We start from the raw sequence: 21,798 nt of genomic DNA on the forward strand, positions 1-21,798 counted from the left end.
TTGAAAGGTGTCTTTTAGAACACTCACTACACTACCAATTACAGTATGGACTTACTAGTCTGTTCAGAATCTTAACTCCTAATATTTCTGCAAACACTTGGAAAGCCAAACCCATATACATATATGGGTATGCCAAACCTTACATCCAAGATTGTTTCCCAATGTCTGAGAACCTTACTAAAAAACTGAGGTAGTTATCTTTAGATTGAGGCCAGCTCACATGAAGGTATTTGCCACCAAGTTGAGTCTGATGCTAAAGTCCATGTTGTGGAAAAACTGATCCCAACAATTTCAGTTTTTGATCCTACCTACCAACAAATTTATTTATAAAATGCTTCCCCAATGGTTCTCCCCATGCTTGTGCAGACCATTCCACATTATTTAACCAGCATGTGCTTTTTGCTTTAGTTCACTCACAGAATAGTAATACTTTCCCGCTTACGTTTAAGTTCTTCAACCTCAAACCTTGAGCTTGGATCAAGTACTGACTCACAGATACAGCTAAACACATCTCTAAACAGTTTCCCTCCCATAGGTTAATGTCTTCCTTCCTCCACAAACCTTTAGTTTTGTTTTCTTAGTCACAAAGTATTTGGTGTACATTAGTTATTAGAAGAGCTCACACTTGTTTGACATTAATCTGACTTACCTTTGAGTTACTTCACTATCAAAACCAAAAGAACTAGGTAAGACAGGTCACTTATTGTTCTGGCTTAACCTGTGTCTCAAGTTTAAACCACAAAACTTGATTTTGAGTTAGCACTGATGTTCTGTCATGAAATGTGACTTGGAACAGTCACCTAGCAAACCTGAAACACTATTTTGCAGAATTTCCAGGAACCACTCTAATTGGTTAAAGGCCATGGCTTCAAAAAGCCACCATCAATGAATGTTCAGCATATAGAAAACTAGCAATATCAAATGTTGAATATACAATGCATAATAATGAGCATTTTATTAGGGACAGCAAATAATGTATGTCCGCAATGCTTTTCTCATGTGTCTTATTCAAGAAAAACTAAATTATAGTTTTGGGGAAAGCTGACTTAAAATTTAAGGAGTTAAGAGATCTTGTAGACAACTGAATGTCAATAAAACAAGATTCACACTTATGTGTAAACATTACACAACGTTATTTGGATACAAAAGTATTTATTTTATAAAACTTGTACTCAAAATAGAGCTTTAATCTGTCTACTCACAAATCCTAATTTAAAACAATACATTATCCTTAGCTGATTTGATGTTACTTTTTTACAAACAGCATTTTGTAGTCTTATCAAGAACCTGAACTAAATGAAGTTTTTAGTTTATCAGAAAACATTTCCCTTTTATCTTAAAAAGTGCTTCTTAAACGAAGGCACCAACAAGAACTACTTTCAGATGGTACAGAATTTCTTATTTCTTGAAGACTCTGTGGTTGACCACTTCTTCATTAGTTACCTGCAGCAAGACACCTTCCTGCCAAAGGAAAAAAAAAGTATCTGAAGAAGTTTATCATGTTTGTCCAAAAGATCCTAAATAACTTCAGTGGTGGTGTTAGGGTTAAAGCAGGCTCACTGGTGTGAATAGCATAATCCCTGAGTATCACATTCCTGAAAAGGCAGTAAAGCCTGGAATCAAGAGGGTGGTCTTAAGAATTTCAGTAGCCAACCTTACCTAAAGCTGTTTTGGGTAAGAAACTGGGAAAAAATAACCACTTTTTAACCCAATTATTCATTACTGGACACACAAATTTCTAATGTAGTCAAAAGACACACTATTCTCAATAAGCTATTATCAAAACAGATCCAATCATTTACCCTACCTTCTGTCAGCCTCATCCTGACAAGCACGTAAAGCTAGAACCAAATACACAATGCCTTTAAATGCCTAGTTCAACTGAAAATGGTCGATCCAAGGTATGTGAATGAATACACAAGGGTGGAATGATGGGAAAATCTCATTTATTGAACTTGCAGCCTAACTTTTACCTACCATTTTACTACCAACACCACTGAAGGAAGCAAGAAAAGCTTTATTAATGATCACTTGGCTTGCCTCAGCTGTTGAAATGAAGCACTTTACAGTCTTTGTAGCAGCAGAATATACTTGTCCATGGTTCATATCAATGCTAAAATTCCAGCAGGGAAAAAAATGATATGTTAAGCACCTGAATCTTCATGGAAAAGGAGGGGATGAGAAAGAAGGAAAAAAGGGAAAACAACCAAAATAATTTAAGTATGTAAATGACAGATTGGAAAACAGGGTTTATAAAAATTATCTTCTTGAGTTTATTGTTAAACTCAATTTATAGCTATGTTAAACTACGTAAGAACCACTATACTGAAAAGACCATTGAAGAGTTTATTAGTTTATCTTTTAGGGAGGAAGATTAAGAAAGAAAAAGTAAATAAGATCTTACCTAAAGAAGTTTAACTGAAGCTTAGAACTATTTTGCTCTACACACCCTCAGCTTTCGTTGGCATCCTTATCAACTACTGTAGTTAAAGCTTTGTAGATACAGCACAGTTTTTTAAGACTGGCTGAGCTTAGCCGTCAAGAGTTCTCTTGTACTAGACCTGTGTCCCTGAAGAGTACCTCGCTGGGGTTATTTCCTTTCCTTGCATTGAAGAAGCAGCATCTAAAAGATCTAAAAAGGTGTTTCTCCTTGCAGAGATATCCCTTAAGTTAACTAGATAATTTAATCCTGATGAATTGCAGACAACACACTTACATCTGACCAGCATTTATCTTACACAAACATAATAACAGCTTTGCAATGGACCTTAATTATACTACCCACTCCTTAACTTATTTAAAATAAAAAGTCTATAATTACACAATTTCCTTTAGAATTATTTTATTAAATCATAAATGTACAACAGCTTCTTAACTCTACACACGCACTTAAATTTTTTAAAGGAAAAACGTTATGTCTTATTACACCATGATCCTGGCTAATAGCTTTTCAAAACTTTTGAGAAAAATCTTAAAAAAGGTTTCACATGTCACCTGAAACTTACAAATTTAACATTATCAAAGAAGGAATGCTTCTACACTCTTACAAAGACCACTAGAAAGAAACAACAATTAAAAAGCTAAGAAACTGTCTCAAAGGCATTTTTTTTTACAATCCTTCCTCCACAGTAAGGTAATGTTATTAAATAATCCAATCCATTCACAAAATGGCTCTCTGCATCTGCTCTGGTGTCTTCTGCCATATCACTGCATATTTATGCATGACTGAGATAAGAGTTTCCTTAACATTGTTATTTCGATAACCTGAAGCTGTTCTGTTACCTCTGGGCTCTCATCCTCTCCTATTTATACAGTGAAGCCTGTTTCAACAGAAGTAAAGAGTAAAAAAAAAATAGGTTATGAAATTATTCATCTAACCAGATTTTAAGGAAAGATTAACATGATCCTATAAAAAGCTTTTACTCCTGCAGCTAGATCTCCCAAGATAATAACTGAAAGTTAAAAAACTACTTACCCATGCTAAGTAGGAAGAAGCTCAGTATCGGCTCCTCCCACCATAACCCCCACTTCCTCCACTGCCTCCAGGACCATAGTTCCCTAGAATGTTAAGAAAACAAATTTTGTTTGATTATTCATGAACATATTAAGTTTCTTTTATAGATATACATTCTGTTTTAAAACAAATAGATCATAACCCTTTGGATTCCAATTAAGCTGGGACATAAACACCTCGAAGTTTGTGGGTATTCTGTTCAATTTTAAAAAATTAGTGATTTTATTATATTTTCAGAAGTCCATCATAAAGTCCCTGAAACAGTTTATCAAGCACAAGAGGCTTGTTAGGTTTGCCCAAAGCTTTTAATAAACTAAATGGTGCTTTCTCAAACAGGCTCTCATGTAGTGCCCAGCTGCGGTCTCACACTCAAGGTTGACTGATTCTCCTAATTCTAGGTCCCAACTGCCAGGATTATAGATGGTAGTTTGGAGTTACTTAAATTCAAAATCAAGAGCAGATCAAGCCAGGGGTATTGTAGAACATGTTTTTAATCCCAGCACTTGGTAGGTTTATGCAGGTGGATCTGGGTTTCAGGCAAGCCTTACCCTACACATAGTGAGTTACAGGCCAGCCAGTGATATGATTAAGATCCTGCCTCAAAATTGGAAGGAAATAAAAAATCTAATCCGGCAATTTTTGACTTTGAGACAAGGTCTCCCTGTAGCCCCAGCTGACCCAGAACTCCCTATGTAGACCAGGTTGGCCTCAAGAGATCCACCTGCCTCTACCGCCCATGTGCTGAGATTAAAGGCATGATTGAGCCCCCAGCTCAATCAGGTAACTTTATACTTGAAATGTGCTTAATTTTCTGCCTATTTCCTTAACAAATAAAATACCTGGGGAGATGGCTCAGTGGTTAAGAGCACTAGCCGTTTGGGGTTTGATTCCCAGCACCCACATGGTAGCTAACCACAGTCTATAGCTCCAGTTCCAGCTCTGACGCCGTTCTGACCTCCAAGAGCATTCATTACATGACATGCATGCACTTACATACATGCAGGCAATACTCATATACATAAAATTAAAAACTAACTGAACCCTAACTATAGTATCTATTAAACTTCCTCAAATATCTCCCAATCCCTAATTTGGCATTATAACTATTTCATAAAGTATTTCTGTAAAACTGAAACCAAATAGATTAGTGAACAGAATATTCTCCCTCCTTTAAGTCATTAAAAACAATCCCACATCACAAAAATCTTTACTTAGAAATTACCTCCACCATATGGTCCCCCCATGTTCCTGCTACCACCAAAGTTTCCACTCTTCATTGGACCATAGTTAGAAGGTTGTTGGTTATAATTTCCAAAATCATTGTAATTTCCACTTCCATAATTTCCTATAAAAAAAAAAAACACCAAGTTAACAGACCTCTGAATACAAACATTAAACCAAAATAGATGCTGAATTTAGGACAAAGTTCCCACCAAAATTAAGAAAAATGTACCACTCCTATCTACATTCCTGTAATTTAAAGCATCTAGTGATATAGCATTAAAAGTGCAACTCAAAAATTCAAACCCAAATTCCAACATAAAAGTTGTAGAATTTATTACCTCCTCCATAGTTGTCATAACCACCTCCGTAGCCCCCACCCTGGTTGCCATATCCAGGTCCTCCACCACCATATCCTCCTCTTCCTCCTCCATAACCAGGGCTACCTCCAAAATTGCCACCTATTATAAAATAAGCCTTTAAGTAATTGCTTAATATTTTCAATTCCATTTGAACTGTCTTTATTACACTCAATTCGTTTTCCAAAGCATACTTATACAAGTGAAATATATTGCCTGTTCTATGATGGCCTTTAGGATGAGTACTCAAGGAAAAACATTTAGAGGCCTGGGTTACTAAACAGCTGTATAAAACAGCTTAACCACCTGTAACAGCATAGCTGTCTCCTGAACTTAAAAGGTATTTAAAAATCCTTGAAAATTCTTTGGCTCTTTAACAACTATGGGAGCAGGCTCCTGAGAAAACAGTCACACTTTTGTTGGTTTGAAACCAACAAATTCATGTTTAAGACAGTATGCTCATTGCCTTCTCTGATTAGTAAAGAGATTTAAAAAAAAATCAGGATACTTGTTTTCAAATTTTTTTTCTTTAAAGTTGAGTCCACTTTAATTCAGCTTAAAAATATCCCTTTTAATTAATCAGTAGGCATTAATCTATTTTGTCATGAAAACACAAACCTAAAGTTCATTGTAACCACATTAATAATAGCTAATAGCCATTATGTATAGGCAGACTGGTAAACTCTGGAAAAGTCCTTAGCTGTCTTTTTAATGCTCATAATTAAGACACTAACACACACAAAAAAAGGTGGTTTACCTTACCTGATCTTAAATTCTTTATTTTTCCAGAAAATATCACATAAAACATCCTATCTATGTCCAATTTTGCTCATCAGAAGTCTGCAGGATCCTAACTTTTTGTTCTCATGTATCTATGATTTTGCACTTAATACCTATAAAGCACACACTTCACTGTAAACAAAATCCAAATGAGCCACTATCACCAAAACACTTTGGCAGGCAGAAAATATGTTTAACTGAATATTAAATGTAATTAAATCCTAAATCATATAAATCAGAACTTAAATAAAAACTAACCTCCAGGTCCTCCACCATACCCATTATAGCCATCTCCAAATCCACGTCCACTTCCATAGCCATCTGTCAGTAAAAAAAAAAAGTTAAATTATATCTAGACCATTTCTTTACCTCCTATTAGTGCCTCAGAATGATGACTGGAAGCCTTACTAGTTTATAAAAGAAACACATGAAGGCCTGTAATTCATCCTTACTACCAAAGCAACCATGGGCTTGGACTTCCCAGACTTTATTTAAAACTTTTAAAACTAAACTCATTTTTACTTTTGTGTATGAATGTTTTCCCTGCATAAATGTAAGTGTATCCATGTGCAAGCAGGATACAGGAGGATGTCAGAGTCCCTGGAACTGGAGTTATGGATGGTTGTTAGCCACGCCATTGGGTGCTGAGAAGTGAACCCAGGTCCTCTGTATGGGCAGCCAGTGCTCTTAAGCCTCTGAGCCATCTCTCAATAAATACTTCATAGATATGAATGAGACTATATAGAGCTAGAGCTTTTTTGTCACACCTCAATCAAAAGCCTCAAATTTATCATATAGCTTAAAATGATCTTGAGCTTCTAATCCTGAGTTCTTGTTCGCCAGTGCTGAGATTACAGGTGTGTGCCATCTATTTTTGATCCAGTGCTAGGGTATGAATACAGGCCTTCATGCATGCTAGGCAAGTACTCTACCAACTGATAGGCTCATTGACTTTCTAAGCCTACAAATATTGAAAGGACATATAAATGACCATCTCAGATTCTAGGTAATGTTAGTGCATGTGCTACCACATCCCATTTCCTAATTCTAAACTTTAACCATCCTCTTAAAAATACATTGTGGGCTGAGCGTAGTGGCCCATGTCTTTAGTCCCAGCACTTAGGAGGCAGGTAATCTCAGTTCAAGGCCTAGTGTATATAGTGAGTACCAGGGTCAGGTGGGGCCTACAGGGAGAATGTTGTCTCAAAAAAAAAAAAAAAAAAAAAAAAAAGAAAATTTCAAACCCTTAACTTACCAAAACCCCCCATAAAGTTGCTTCCTGGTCCTGGTCCAAAATTTCCACCACCACCACGAGAATCTCCAAAACCAAAGTTCCCTAGGATAGGGATACATGCTCTTGTTAGAATCGAGCACTCAGACAAAGAAATAAATAAATAAAATATATTTAGTTACCTCCTCTTCCACTCCTAGAACTTTGGACTTCCTGCATTTCTTGTCTAGACAAGGCCTTTCTTACTTCTGCATTATGACCATTGATGGTGTGGTATTTTTGCACTGAAACAACAAATTAAGCTGCCAAGTCAATACATTCTAATAGCAAACAACTCAATGTTCGCCCAATAGGGTATATGTCCATATACCAAAAAATTTATGTTACAACCACACATTTAAGTGTCTATAGATACTTACATACAATTTTATCCACAGGATCATGGTCATCAAAAGTAACAAAGCCAAAGCCTCTTTTCTTTCCAGACTGCCTATCAGTAATAATTTCAATGGTATCAATTTTTCCATATTCTTCAAAGTAATCTCTAAGGTGATGTTCTTCAGTATCTTCTTTAATTCCACCAACAAACAGCTTCTTCACAGTCACATGGGCTCCAGGCTTTCCAGACTCCTACAAAACAAAGCATACCACTACATCCTCTGGGAAAGTCAAGTGCAGAAAGCAGCTCTCAAAACAAAAACCCCACCAGCACTATCATAATCCTTGCAAAATTATGTTCTCCTTACCTCTCTTGCTACAGCACGTTTTGGCTCAACTACTCTCCCATCAATTGAATGAGGCCTTGCAGCCATGGCAGCATCCACCTCTGCCATTGATGAGAAAGTTACAAAACCAAATCCTCTTGATCTTTTGCTTGCAGGATCTCTCATAACCTTTAAAACCAAAGGGGGACTTTAGCATTTCAGGGTGTTACAGGCTAGCAAAATCAACTAGAAGTTTTTAATTATGAATGCTGATTCTGTATGACTCCCAATACAAAATTTATATACAAATTCAGCAATTAAGGCCAGAATCTGCAGCCAGATTTCCAGTTAACGTACCACACAGTCTGTGAGCTTTCCCCATTGCTCGTAGTAGTTTCTCAAACTTTCCTCTGTGGTTTCAAAGCTCAAGCCACCAATAAAGAGTTTACGGAACTGTTCCTTTTCTCTCTAGAAAGGAAAATACCATTTCAATTTTTATTTACATTTTTCTCTTTGTATGCAGGAAATTAAATTCTTAAATATGAGGTGACCTGCTGGCAGAGTACCTTTTTCCTCTCCAAAGGAACAGTTTCTAAAGTTTTCTGGGGGGGAAAAAAAAAACTTACATCAAATTTAAACCATATGTTAAACTGTATATTAGTTGTGTTACACCAAAAATTGCCTCAGCTGAACTATACAAGTTTTAAAGTCACAAATACTTGATCTAACTTTAGTTCACATCAATTAACTTTGACTTAGTACCACTGAATTTTCAAAAACTTTGAGGAAAACCATACCTACTTCATGGTCATTTAAAGGTTTCTAAAGAATTCTTATCAAAATTCATTCAATTTAAAATAGCCCAAGCACGGAAGTTATTTTTTACTCAAATTGTGGTATTTTAATAAGAAACAGCTCCTTGCTTATGTTCCCAAATTCACCATTTACTTCAGGAATTTAGTCTGAAGTGACAGATTCGCTTTCCCTTAAACTGCCCCCTCTGCTGGTAACTCAATTATCTGGGGGGAGGGGGAGAAATACCCTGCCTGTAACACTAAAACATGTTTCTTAAAAATTCCATTAGGAAAAGGTTGAAAATTCAAGATATACATCATACGACCTTAAAATTAAGCTCTCAGAAAAATTACATCTAAAGCTCAGAAGGTTCAATATTGTGATGGGAGCACACTATTTGGATTTAGTTGACAAGTACAATCTCATCTACTAAGCACCAAACACTGCTCAAACTTACTTAAAATTTGGTATTATAACACTTTGTTTTCAATGATTAAAGCAACCTAAGGCTTTTTCAAATTTGCAGCCACTTGACAAGTCCTGCACAAAAATGGTTGTCACAAAATTTCCAAGAAAATAAACCTAAGCATCTCTTACTTTGGAATAGTACCATATATGCTTTATTAGTTACTTGGGGCAATTGAAGTTGTTTAAAAATAACTAAGTTAAATTTATTCATAAATTAACTCAGGACCAACGACTATGATCTCACAGGACAGAACTATAAAAATTCCGAAACATTACTTCTAACCTGTCCAGATTTTATTTATATATATATAGTATGTGCATATATAATATATAAAAACCCTTTAAAAAAAAGCCAACTGTCCCTGCAGTTTTAAGCATTCAAAAATTGAGGAGAAATGCAAAATAAAATAATTTCTAAGATTCAAATTTCTTTTTAAATTACATAACAAGGCTATAAATATACCTTTCTAAACTCAAATTCCACAATTACTACATCTACAATTCTTACGTATCACTAACAAGAAGCAAAAGCTCATTACTTACCTCATAGGTTTTTCCAAACTTACCGATGTCCACTATCGATTATAAACAAGGTTATTTTATAAATGTGCTTAGTTAGGGTCAAAGAAAATAACCAGTAGACCCCCTTTCAACTCGAAACCTTATGCTAGCAATATAAGGATCAACCATGATTGCAAACAAATTAGAAAAGCAAGTGTGACAAAGTTTAAATACATAGTGCCCCATGACTAAAATTTCCATAGCCAATTCGTGGATTAAAGTTGATCGAGCCGTGTTCAACAAATACAACTAAAATAAAATGATTTGCAGTCCAGTTTCCTAGAAATCTGACCCACCAAAAACATATGGAACGTTAATTTGATTCAAACACTGTTTCTCATAGAAAACATTGATAGTACGAATATTTGACAGAAAAATCCTTTAGGTAGAATAGGATCCCTCCGCCCGAGCTAACCCTCCCTAGCACGCCGAGGGCTCCCAGCATTTCCTCTCGCGCCCTACAGCTCTGCGCTTTGGCACGCAGACCCAGATAACCCGCTGAGAATACGGCCTGGAAAGATGAAATGGTTGCCCGCATCACGGCTGCTCCCAGCCGGCCATGCCTCACGAGTACTACCTTCTCCGGCCGGTGCCGGCAAGCCCTGGGCAGCTCCCCCCACCCCGCTCTTCTGTGTGGCTTCTGAACGCAATGGCGCCATTTCATCGAGGGGAAGGCAGAGCGCCTTTAACGAGGTGCGCAGGACGCTAAGATCCAAGCTCACAAAACACTCGAAATCCACCTCGAAACGATATGAAAACAGCCCGAAAAGAAAGAAAAATAGTTAACCACTTCTATGCTGTGATTAAAAGGTCAAGCGAGTACAAGAGAACAGAGTTAGAAGTAAAAAAGCCGCGCGGAAGGCGAGACGGGAAAATGGCGGCCGCCAAATCCGGTTCCCGGGAGAGTGGGGGAGGGGAAGCTCCGCAGGCTCGTTCCCGAGGCCCCGGGGGCCGCCGAACGCCCCGCCGCCACTACGCCCAGACCCGAATCCGCGTGCTCTACAGGGCCGAGGCCGTGCTGCCGGGCCATACCAGCCGGGGGCCCCCGCGGCCCGCTCCCATCCCCCCACCCAGCCCAGGGAAATGGCGCCGGGCGGCTGAGGGCGGGGAAGGTGCTCGCACAATCGGGCCCGGACCCTCGGGCCTCCGACGACGACCCGCGGGAACCCCCACCCCCAAGCCAACCGCCACTCGCGCGGCCGCTCACCCACAGAGGCGGCTGGCCGGCTTCCACCGCGGCGCCAACGGCCCCGCCATTCCCTCTCCAAGAACTCATTGATTTCAAACCCGTTACCTCCATCGCGGACTCAGTCACTTCAGCCCGATTTCCCGCAGCCGAGCGAGAAGAGAAAGACCTCCGCGGACGCACACGAACCGGACTCGTCCTGCCGCTGTGGCGAGAACTGCCGCCGTTCGAGAAACCGCAGCGGAGAGCACCTGCACACAGGATCCGGCGCCGCTGCTACTGCCGCTAGAGCCCGGACCGCCGCTTTTCTAGAACCTTCCCCCACTAACGCGTCTTCCTTTACGTCAGGCCGTCACGTAAACGTCCTAACCGCCGCCAATGGCGGGAATGCTCTACACCCTTTTTATGCCTAGTGTGTGTTCCTTCCCCCTCGGGGCTAGTGGGAGTGCTTTACGTCACTTGCGTAGCTAGGTTTCGTGAATTGCGGAAGGCTGGCGCCTTGCGCGTGACTACTCCGCATTAGGTCCGGCCCCCTGCGCAGCGCAGGGAGACCAGAAACGGTCGCGCAGTTTGAAATGAACGCTATCGGATGGAACTTATGCGCAGCTCCGGGACTAAAGCCCTCCCCCCCAGGTCTCCCTGCAGCCACACCCTCGAGGACTCATGCCCCTCTCGGCAGCCCCACAATGTCTGTACCTGCCCTTTCTCTGTCTCCCCCAGGACAGTACTGATGCGGCCCCTTCTAGAAGCACCCAGAGGGCGTCTAGTGCACCAATTACAGCTCACGAAGTGCCAACCGAGCCTTCCCCGAAGGCCTCGGGGTAACCCGGGCCTGCGCACAGGGTAGTCTTTAACCCCACTTAACTCCCGGATCCGCCCAGCCTTGGGGAGAGGAAGTGGGCGGAGCTCAGTTTTGGCGCGCTACGGCGACGCCAGGAAGCCGCCCCCGAGAGGACCGGATCACTGTCCGTCCCTCCCCCCGCTCGTCCTTCAGAGACCCCCCTGGCGCCAGGCCGCTCACGGTGAGTGCAGCGGGCGCCGCCCCCCAGGCCGCATTCCCGGCGGGCCCCGCGCCCCCCCTCCCCCCTGCCCCGCCCTGCTCCGCGCCGAGCGTGGGCGGTGCCTCCCCTCCCCGCCGCGCAGCCCGCGCCCCCTCCCCTTGGATGAGGCTGATCTGAGGCGCGCTATCTGGAGACGCTGCAGGATCCGCAGCCGCGAGCATCACGGCGGTGAAGTCGGTGGCTTGACTTCGTCTGGAGGTCGCGGAGGCGAGGGTTAGGATGCTTGCGGGACCCCCAGTGCCCAGCTTTCCGTCCCTCCCAGCGGCGCGGCACGGCCCCGCGAGGGCTGCGGACAAGGCTACAGGGCCGGCCCTGGGATGGGCCTGGGGCCGCGCAGCTCACGAGGGCCATTCGGTCCCGCAGAGGGTGGCGAGCCGCGGTCGCAGCTGCCACAGATCTAGACAAAGCGCGGGCCCCCTCCCCCAGCCCGCCGCGCGCATCGGGCCTGCAGCGAGGCCGTGCATGCTCCGGCATCCAGGAGGCCTGCGGCGGCGCGCTCCGCTACGTGGCCGCCGGCGGGGGAGGTGCGGGCCTGTGGCGCAGTGCCCTTGAGCCCCCGCCGCCGCCTTTGTTTCTCCCTGCGGGCCACGAGGCTGCTGTTCGCGGGTTGTGTGGGCGGGTGCCATGCCTTGAAGCCTCCGGACCCCAGAATCGCCGGGTTGGCGGCTTGGAGGGACTGATTTCCGTTTAACAGTATGAGGGCTGCGCTCGACCGGCGGAGGCAGGAGGATTGCCTCGGGTTGCATGTTAGGCCATACAGAGTGGTACACCCTGTCTCCAAATAGGACTGCGACACTTCAGTATTTTGCTTTTAGTTATTTAGTGATTGAAGAGAAAATCAAGTTAGAATTATATAGGGGAGAAAAAACTCATTAGGTAATTTGCCGATCTGTTTTACGATTTTTGTGCTTGATTTCGAAACAAAAGGTTTGCCTTCAAAAAATTGAATTTGTTATAAGTAGGATTTAGATTGATAAAGTAAGTGGTCACCGTGTACGGTTGTCTCAGGTCCCTCTGTCCCGTAAGCTCATCTTTGCTAACATGGTTAGAGTACTGTTGGAAATAAATATTCTGGAGCTACCTAAGGGTTGAAATCCAAATAAAACTTGTATTTAGTTACCTTTTATATATCATGAAAACTTAACTGTCATGCATTTTTCTTGCAATAGCTCTTCAAGTCTGCAATTTTTAAAAATGGCCTCCAATAAAACTACCTTGGTAAGTTCATGAAAACCTGAAATGTAAGAATTTTAAGTGTTTAAGAGTTTTTGCTTTTTTTCTCAAAAACTTGAGAAGTTACATCCATATGTCCCCAGCACTTTCAGTAGCATTTAGGGAGAGAATTGAATAGAAAAAGTAAATTGTTAACGTTGAGAGTCCGGATGCATTAAAACCTAATCTTATAAAATTGCAAAACAACTTGCTGGATGTTTTTGTTTTGAAATTTAAAAATGCAGGTTTTAGGGCCTTTAATCCTAGCACACCTTTAGTCCCAGCACTTGGGTGGCAGAAGCAGGCAGATCTCTGTGAGTTCCAGGCCAACTGGGGTTACAGGGAGACCCTGTTTGGAAAAAAAAAACAAAACAGGTTTTGGGTTGATATACAAGCCTGGCCACCCAAGATCCCAGAACCCAGTAAGTGGAAGGAGAGAGCAAACGCCACAACACGGTTCTCTGACCACCTCCATAGGAACATTTTTGCAATACGAAAAAATATGTAGACAAATCTATAATACTTCGTTAATGGGCATAATTTTCCTTAAGTCTGCCAATTTCTAGAAATGTCAAATATCCATTAGTGCACAGCTTAAACAAAACGGGCTTTGTGTACCTAGAGTGAATCAACTATAATTTACTGCATTGTGTTGTTGTACAATTGTGCACAAAAATTACAGGTAAATGTCTAGGAAGGAAAGAACACTGGATCAATTCTATATGTTTTGAGCAGTTTTTTTTTCTCCAGTAATTTAAGCCCAAATCTGCATTCTTGAATTTTGTAACAAGTTAGACAAATGTATAAGGAAATGTTTAGCTGCATAAGGTTACGTTTTTTTTTATTTTTAACATAAAAATAAAGCTGGATGTGGTGGTACATGACTGTAATCCCAGCATGTGGGAGGCTGAAGCAGGCAGAGTGCCATGAGTATGAGGCTATCCTAGGCTTTGTAGCAGATACCAAAGTCCTATCTGAAAAAAAATTAGAATTCATATGAAAATCATGAAATTTTAAATTACAGTTCCTACATTTTAATACATTGTATTCATAATTATATAAGCATATAAAGGCAAGTACTCACACCTAATTAAACAAAACATTGGCTCTGATCTGTGTGATGTCTTCACATTCTCTGCAGAGCAGATAGGGATCTATAGTGTGAAGATTCTGGTGACTCTTGATCTGATCGATGGTCATATATAGGTCAGAGCCAGAAGCGATAAAATGATGAAGCATTTACTGATAAATTCTACACAGTATTGTATGTATAGGAATACCCCTGTATGCGGGGTAGTTTCGAGCATCTTTTTGTGGTTTTGAGGTCATGCTGTTGATTTTTCTTGATTGGATCCTTTACTTGGTGGATGGCTTGGGTGACTGGGTCTTTAAGGGATTTTGGTTCTTTTTTATTTCTTAACACCTGTAGTTGGGCATGGCAGTGCACATCTGTAATCACAGAATTAGGGGAGCTTGAGGCAGGAGAATCACAGTAAGTTAAAAGCCAGCCTGAGCTTTAGAGTGAAGCACTTATCCCAAATTTTTTAAAGAGTACATGAATAAATAGCACTGTTTTAATGATTAAGCATATTGGGTTGAGAGTTTTTGTAAGGGTCTTCTAGTTAACTATCTCAAGGTTTCAAAATTTTACCTAGTTTCAATATGATACCTGCTTGTCTGCTTAGAAAATGCTTGTAAGGAATGTTATACCCAAGCCCCCAAAAGAAAAACATAGCTTTTTTTTTTTTTTTTTTTTTTTTTTTTTTAAAAATCTTTGACAAAGTCTCATTCTGTAGATCCAGGCTGGCCTTGAACTCACAATGATTAGCCGTCTTCAACCTCCTGAGTCCTGGAATACAGGTGTAAGCCACCATGCCCACCTCACACCTCTCTTTCAAGTACATTTAGTTGGTTGCAGTTTGGCTGCTTTGTTGAGAAGCCAGGAAATAGTTTTTTTCACTATTTCTAAAAAATAAGATCATCATTTTGGCCTCTTAAAGTGATCCGTGTTCAAGTTCGGAAAGGGATCTGTCTTGAGGCTCCAGCTAAATAGATCCACTGTGCTTAGTAGGACCTTTCGCTTAATAGGGCATGGTGGTACACGCCTATAGTCCCCCAGTACTTAGGCTGAAATGGGGATCAGGAGTTTAAGATCTTTGGCTGCATAGCAATTTGGAGAACAATCTGGGCTACAAGTGACCTGTCTCAGATTTAAAAATACATTATTAGTAATATTTATTCAGTCTTTTTATCCTTCTCTAATACTTTCTAGTTATTTGTTGCACTACGTACTTAAAGTAAGTGGCAGGAAAAGAGAAAGTTTTTTCTCAGATTGTGTTTTTGGTTCTGTGGTACTGGTGAAGGGTGATGGCTTATAAGTTTAAATCAGTGGAATCAAGCAATCTTTTGTTATCTGTTGACCAGAAAGAAGGTGCCTGCCCTGGAACACAGAAGTAAAATTCTTTTTTGAAAAGTTAAAAAATGTTTATGTTAGATGAATAACAAAGTAAGAAATTTGGCCTTTAAAATGTACTCAAATTTTTTTAAATGCTTATTAATTTCTCTTTTGTTTTAGCAAAAAATGGGAAAGAAACAGAATGGAAAGAGTAAAAAAGTTGAAGAGGCAGAGCCTGAAGAATTTGTGGTAGAGAAAGTACTGGATCGACGTGTAGTGAATGGGAAGGTGGAGTATTTCCTGAAGTGGAAGGGATTTACAGAGTAAGAAAACTCAGTAATTTTATGGTTTGGGGTTTTTTGTTTTGGTTTTTTGTTCTAAGCCAATGTTTCTCATGCAGCCAGACTGGCCTCAAACTCATTCTGCCTCCAAGTGCCAGGATTAGAGATGATCACTTTCTTTTGAGACAGGGTCTCCTGTAGTCCCAACTGTCCTTAAACTCAAAAGATCCACCTGCCTCTCCTGGAATTAAAGGCATATGCCATCACACCTGGCCAAGATTGATGGTCATTTTATGCATTTGCTTATTTTTAGTTTTATTGAGACAGGGTCTTAGGCTGGTCTTGAACTGACTATAGTATAGTCAAGGATAATCATGAACTTCTGGTCATCCTGTCTCTGTCTCCCCACAAACCCACACTCAGACACACATATATAAACATAATTAAAAGTTAAAATTTTTAAAAAGAAAAAGATTTGGGGCCAGAGCAGGGAAACTTAACCAAGCCTGTCAGCTGGTGAGGGTGATTACACCTTCACAAACGTAGTGAGCCATCATGTTTCCTATTAACAGACTTTCTGAAAAACAAGTGGAAATGGTCATTGTGGCCTTTTCTAACCCTTTTCAGCATTGCAGACCATTGTCCTGTCTCTAGGACACTTTACATAAGCAGTACCAAAGCAGCAGTAGATGCTGCAGTGATGAGCACGACTAGATTCCAACAGCAGATTCGGTCTTGAAATTCAGATTTTGGATAATTTTCATTTCCTCCCAACCTTTAAAAATTTTTAGGAATTTTGGTTGAGCTGGGCTTGTACAGTACTGTGGAGGCTGAAGCAAAAGGATTAGAAATTCAAGGCCTGCCTGGGCTATATGAGATATTGTCTCAACAAAACAAAAAAATGTTCCTTTGCAAACCATACAAAAGGCTAGGTTTTGGCTTTTGTTTCTGTTTTTAAACCAACTTTTATGTCATTCCTCCAAATTGTGAACCCAACAAAAGTTGAAAATATTTCACAGTTGAGAATGTCTCAGAATCATTATTTACAAAACGCTTTTGGAAATCCCAATCCTATGCATAATATATATAGTATTAGGGAATTAGGAATCACTTTTTTGCTGTTTTTAGTTTTGTGTTTGTTGTTTTGGGGTTTTGATTATGGTCTTTTTGAGACTGGATCTCCTTGTAGCCCCAGCTGGCCTGGAATTCAACATAGACCAGGCTTGGCCTGATCTTAAGGGAATCCCGCCTGCCAGCCTCTGCCTCCTAAAATCTGGGACTAAAGGCATGCACCACCATTCCCTGCTAGGAATCACTGTTTTTTAAAAAAAAAAAAAACCTGGGCTACATAAGACCCTGTCTCAAAAAAAGAAAAGAAAAAAATAAATTTTAAAACCCTTTCAGGGTGTGGTAATACAGCTCAGTTGATAGAGAACTTGCCTAATGTACACAATGCTTGGAGCATACCTTTTATCCCAAAACTTGGGAGATAGAGGCCTGAAGATCAGACAAGTTTGAGACCAGTTTTGCTACATAAAATGGGTTGTTTGTGGAACAGAAAAAAATAATAGCATCAATAACAGGTTCAGTTACCTTTGTGGTGAAATAACAGATTGCTCACTTAGGGATGTGAAGGCAGGCATGAAAGGAAATTTACAATTTCTCAAGAATCTAAGGGATAGGAAGGGAATTAGTCTTTTGTCGTGTGGAAAATTTTTCCAGATAACTATAAATAGTTCCAGGTACTAGCAATGAATTATGTTTAATTGAATCAACTTTTTTTTTTCTTTAACTGAACACAGTGCTGATAATACTTGGGAACCTGAAGAAAATTTAGATTGTCCAGAGTTAATTGAAGCATTTCTTAATTCTCAAAAAGCTGGTAAAGAAAAAGATGGTACAAAAAGAAAATCTTTATCTGACAGTGAATCTGATGATAGCAAATCTAAGAAGAAAAGAGATGCTGTAAGTATAAAATACTACCAACCAGACTGGATCTTTATAAAAGTTGATGGCTTGGTTTTGAATTTTTTAAAAAAAATTTGAGCTAGAATACTTTTAGTTACATATTTTATTCTTTAAATTAGTATACAAAGTGATGGGTTTCATTGTGGCATTGTCATACATGTGTATCCTTAAACTTTGTTCTAATTTGTCTTCCAGTCCTCCCCCCTTTCTGAATAGTTCCCTTTTAGGGGGTGGGTTTGAGGCAGGGTCCCATGTAGCAGAGAATGACCTTAAACTAACTGACCCTGCTACTTCCTCCACCTTCCTAACATTGGGATTATAGATGTTTGCCACAGTGCCCACTTTAAAATATTCTTTTCTTTTTAAAGGCAAGGTCTCAAACTGGGCGTGGTAGCAGACACTTTTAATCCTAGCACTCAGGAGGCAGGCAGATCTCTTGAGTTCAAGGCCAGCCTGGTCTGCATAGTGAGTTCAGGATAGCCTGGGCTATGGTCTCAAAGACCAAAAACTGGGCAAGTTCTCAGTATGTAGCTTTGGTTGGCCTGGATCACCTGCCTCTGCCTCCCAAGTGCTGGGATTAAACATGTACACCACCACCCCCAAGGAAAAACTATAATTTATGGAACTAGAGAGATGGCTTAGCAGTTAAGAGCTCTGGCTGCTCTTGAAGGGACCCAGGTTGGGTTCTCATTACCTACATGGCAACTAACCATAACTCCAGTTCTGGGATCTGGGTTTGTGGCCTATAATCCTGGCTACTTTGGAGGCTGAGACAGGATTACAAATTGAGACCTACCTGGGTACCTAACTTTAAACATAGAGATTAGCTGAGACACACTTGGTAGAATGTTTATTTATTGGTATGAATTGAGACATTTGATTCATTTGTTATATACATGTACCGGGATTGATTCTTTAGAAACACTAATGCCGGTAACATCATTACTTGACTTAATACATGCTTGGACTTGCCCTGTCTGCTGGCCTAATGTGGTAATTTGAGGGAGAAAGACTTGGTGTTCCATTAGTTTCTAGGCTCAGGCTCCAAATGTGGGATATCCATTAAATTAGTAAAGGACTACGGGCTTCTGGTTTGATCCTTTGAACTAGATACCAAGAACTTTAAGGATAGTCTGGTAAATGTTCAGGACAACGTACTAAATCTAGATTCTGTCCCTATTATATGAATCAGAAAACAAAGTCTGAAAGTAAATGATATGTTTAAGGGAAGCACAACTTTGATAGTGATATACCTAACGTATTGAGGCAGGCAGTTTTCTATATATATAGATTAATTCACATTTCATATACTGCCAAAAATCTGGGCTACTGTAACCTGAACCACAAAGAGATTAATTAACTTGTCCAAAGCCTTTAGATGGATAGAGGCATCATTCTAACCTAGGCAGTCTGAATCCAGAGCCTGGTACGTTGATGTGAATCTTAAAGAATAAAAATAGATTGAAGTGCCGGGCGTGGTGGCACGCAGAGGCAGAGGCAGGTGGATCTCTGAGTTCAAGGCCAGCTTGGTCTACATAGTGAGTTCCAGGACAGCTGGGGCTACAGGGAGACCCTGTCTCAAAAAGACCAAAAAAAAAAAATTAAAATACCAAAAGAAAGCCAGGTGTGGTGACACATGCCTTTAGTCCCAGCACTAAGAAAGCAGAGGCAGGCAGATTTCCCAGATGAAGGCCATCCTGGTCTCCATTAGAGAGTCTAGTCCAGCTGGGGCTATAAGGAAACCCTGTCTCACATAATAACAATATAAGGCCAGGTGTGATGGTGCATGGCTGTAATCTCAGCACTCAGGGCTGAGATCGGGGATGGTAACCATAAGACCATCTTGGGCTACATAAAAAGACCTAGTCTCAAAAGATCCCCCCAAAAATGCTATTTTTTTAAACTGACTAGCAAGCAACTGGATGAGGTGGCACACATGTATAATTCAAACACTTGAGAGGTAAATTGAAGGTCATCTTCAACTACATATCAAGTATGAAGCCAGCCTTGTCTACTTAGACCCTATCTTAGAAAATACATATTTATGCAAACACATAAATGCATGCATATAAATAAAACCTATTGAGTATTAAACATGTCTTGACAGGTAACTTCCAAAACAAATTGAGGCATGTAGCATTTACACATAAACATCTGTTTAGTATCTAGCCTGAAGGGAAGACAGCTCCTGGGCTGAATACAGAACCGGGCTTGAGGGCTCACACCTATGATCCAGGCACTTGAGAGGTTGAAGTCAGAGGATTGCTACAGGGCTTTGAAACTTGCTTGAGCTGAGGAGGCAGGCCTTTTCTCCAAAAAAAAGACAAATCAAAAAAGATAGCTCTGCTGCATTTATTGCAGTGCTTTTTTGTTGGTTGTGATGGGTTTGTTGTAACTTGTTTTGTTTTGTTTTTGTGACAGTAGTGTAGCCTAGGCTGACCTTTAACTCCTGATCCTTCTGTCTCCTATTACAAGTTTTGGATTAAGCCCAGAGCCTCTTGCCACCATGCCTTGTTTCTAGTAATGTTTTAGGGGAAGTATATGAAAACATTCAGAAGTCAGATACCTGAAAATAGTTTCTAGACCTTGTATATTTTTTAATATCTTTATGCCTTTAAAATAAGCAAGTAATTTATACTTACTTCATAAAAGTGACTTGATTAATTTGGGATTTTGTTGTTATGGTTGATTTGTTTAAGCCAGGGTCTTGCTATATGACCCAGATGGACTTAAACTTGTGATCCTTCTGAATACTGGGATTATAGACTTGTGCCACCATACCTGGCTGTTTATTTATTATTATTGTTGCTCTTTTGTTTAATGAGGGGGTGGTCACTGTATAGCCCCACTAGCCTTGAACTTAGTCTTCTTGCCTCTGCCTCCAAAGTGCTAGGATTTTTAAGAGTTATAATTGTTCAGTGTGATTGCCATCCTTGTATTCCTAGCACTCAAGAAATTGGGGTAGGAATGAATGGTTGAGGCTAACCTGGGCTATAGAGTAAGACCTTATCTCAAAAGGCCATATATATATATATATATATATATAGTATGTATATATATAACTCCTGGTGATTCTGCCTCCAGCTAACAAGTGCTGGATCAAACCCAGGGCTTTGGGCATGCTAGGGACGCACTCTACCAATTAAACTATCCCTAGGCCCACAGCATGTTTGCATGTCTAATTGTCATCTTCTAGTTGTTTCTGTTTCACTATTGGAAGCTCCCATTTAAGGCTGTATTTCACAAAGAAAATGTAAAGATAATGTTAGTTTGCTGTGTGGAAATATTTGTGCAAATTGTCACTTAACCTTCTAAACAGGCTGATAAACCAAGAGGCTTTGCCAGGGGTCTTGATCCTGAACGAATCATTGGTGCCACAGACAGTAGTGGAGAATTGATGTTTCTCATGAAATGGTATGTAGGCAGTTGTTGCTTTTTTCACTTTTATTATTGTGTGTGTAGGCATAATGATGGTAGGCATATATATCATAAGTCATGTGTACTTGTTGAAGTCAATCAGAGGACAACTTTGAAGGCTCAGTTCTCTCCTTCCATCTTGCATTAAAGAATTAAAAGATTGCCAGGCTTGTGTGGCAAGTGACTTCACTTGCTGAGCCATCCTGCTACCATGTTACAATTTAAAAGTATGGACAGATGAATAGATGATTGATTTGTTGGAGGGGAGTCTTGTTTTTAAGACAAAGTTTGCTATGTAGCTCAGGCTGGCCCAAAACTTAAAGACATACATTGTTACAAACCTGAGCTTGAGAATAGTTTTTTGGGTGGAAATTTTTTTTTTTTTTTAATTCTGTGAAGTTGTACAAAAAGTTTTATAAGTGGTTCCCATTTGTTGAATGGTTCTCAGCTGACAACTTTTAACCACTTTTTTTTCCTCACAACAGGAAGGATTCAGATGAGGCTGACTTGGTGCTGGCCAAAGAGGCAAATATGAAATGTCCTCAGATTGTAATTGCTTTTTATGAAGAGAGACTGACTTGGCATTCTTGTCCAGAAGATGAAGCTCAGTAATTGTTGGCAATTTTATATATATATATATTTATA

The 21,798-nt window shown here is 40.3% G+C and overlaps 2 protein-coding genes across 11 annotated transcripts; one reads left to right on the plus strand and one right to left on the minus strand.

Moving 5' to 3' along the window:
- Positions 1 to 1,132: 1,132 nt before the first annotated feature.
- On the minus strand, positions 1,133 to 11,147 carry Hnrnpa2b1 (heterogeneous nuclear ribonucleoprotein A2/B1). Of its 8 annotated transcripts, none has more exons than XR_003850852.1 (13): positions 10,928 to 11,147; positions 8,376 to 8,411; positions 8,167 to 8,277; positions 7,852 to 7,998; positions 7,525 to 7,735; positions 7,288 to 7,389; positions 7,130 to 7,210; positions 6,133 to 6,195; positions 5,077 to 5,196; positions 4,737 to 4,859; positions 3,476 to 3,558; positions 2,041 to 2,113; positions 1,133 to 1,461 (listed from the first exon to the last, which is right to left on the minus strand). XR_003850852.1 is itself a non-coding variant. In XM_017800216.2 (12 exons), the coding sequence occupies exons 1-11, from the start codon at positions 10,931 to 10,933 to the stop codon at positions 3,497 to 3,499; spliced, it is 1,062 nt and encodes a 353-aa protein (XP_017655705.1). In that variant the 5' UTR covers positions 10,934 to 11,146; the 3' UTR covers positions 1,133 to 1,461; positions 3,476 to 3,496. The 8 variants fall into 8 exon arrangements, 6 of the variants coding, with proteins under 6 accessions (XP_017655705.1, XP_017655706.1, XP_029423405.1 ...); XR_003850851.1 differs by having other exon boundaries at positions 1,978 to 2,113; XM_017800216.2 differs by lacking the exon at positions 2,041 to 2,113 and having other exon boundaries at positions 10,928 to 11,146.
- Positions 11,148 to 11,738: 591 nt separating this feature from the next.
- Positions 11,739 to 21,792, plus strand: Cbx3 (chromobox 3). 3 transcript variants are annotated; one of them, XM_029567549.1, is made up of 6 exons: positions 11,739 to 11,841; positions 13,050 to 13,098; positions 15,668 to 15,810; positions 17,571 to 17,733; positions 21,056 to 21,150; positions 21,639 to 21,792. In XM_029567549.1, the coding sequence occupies exons 2-6, from the start codon at positions 13,075 to 13,077 to the stop codon at positions 21,763 to 21,765; spliced, it is 552 nt and encodes a 183-aa protein (XP_029423409.1). In that variant the 5' UTR covers positions 11,739 to 11,841; positions 13,050 to 13,074; the 3' UTR covers positions 21,766 to 21,792. The 3 variants fall into 3 exon arrangements, with proteins under 3 accessions (XP_029423409.1, XP_029423408.1, XP_029423410.1); XM_029567548.1 differs by lacking the exon at positions 11,739 to 11,841 and adding an exon at positions 11,940 to 12,093; XM_029567550.1 differs by lacking the exon at positions 11,739 to 11,841 and adding an exon at positions 11,948 to 12,078.
- Positions 21,793 to 21,798: the final 6 nt, after the last annotated feature.

This window comes from Nannospalax galili, unplaced genomic scaffold (genome assembly GCF_000622305.1).
Source record: "Nannospalax galili isolate Female #2095 unplaced genomic scaffold, S.galili_v1.0 scaffold158, whole genome shotgun sequence".
In the NCBI taxonomy this organism is placed as follows: Eukaryota; Metazoa; Chordata; class Mammalia; order Rodentia; family Spalacidae; genus Nannospalax; species Nannospalax galili.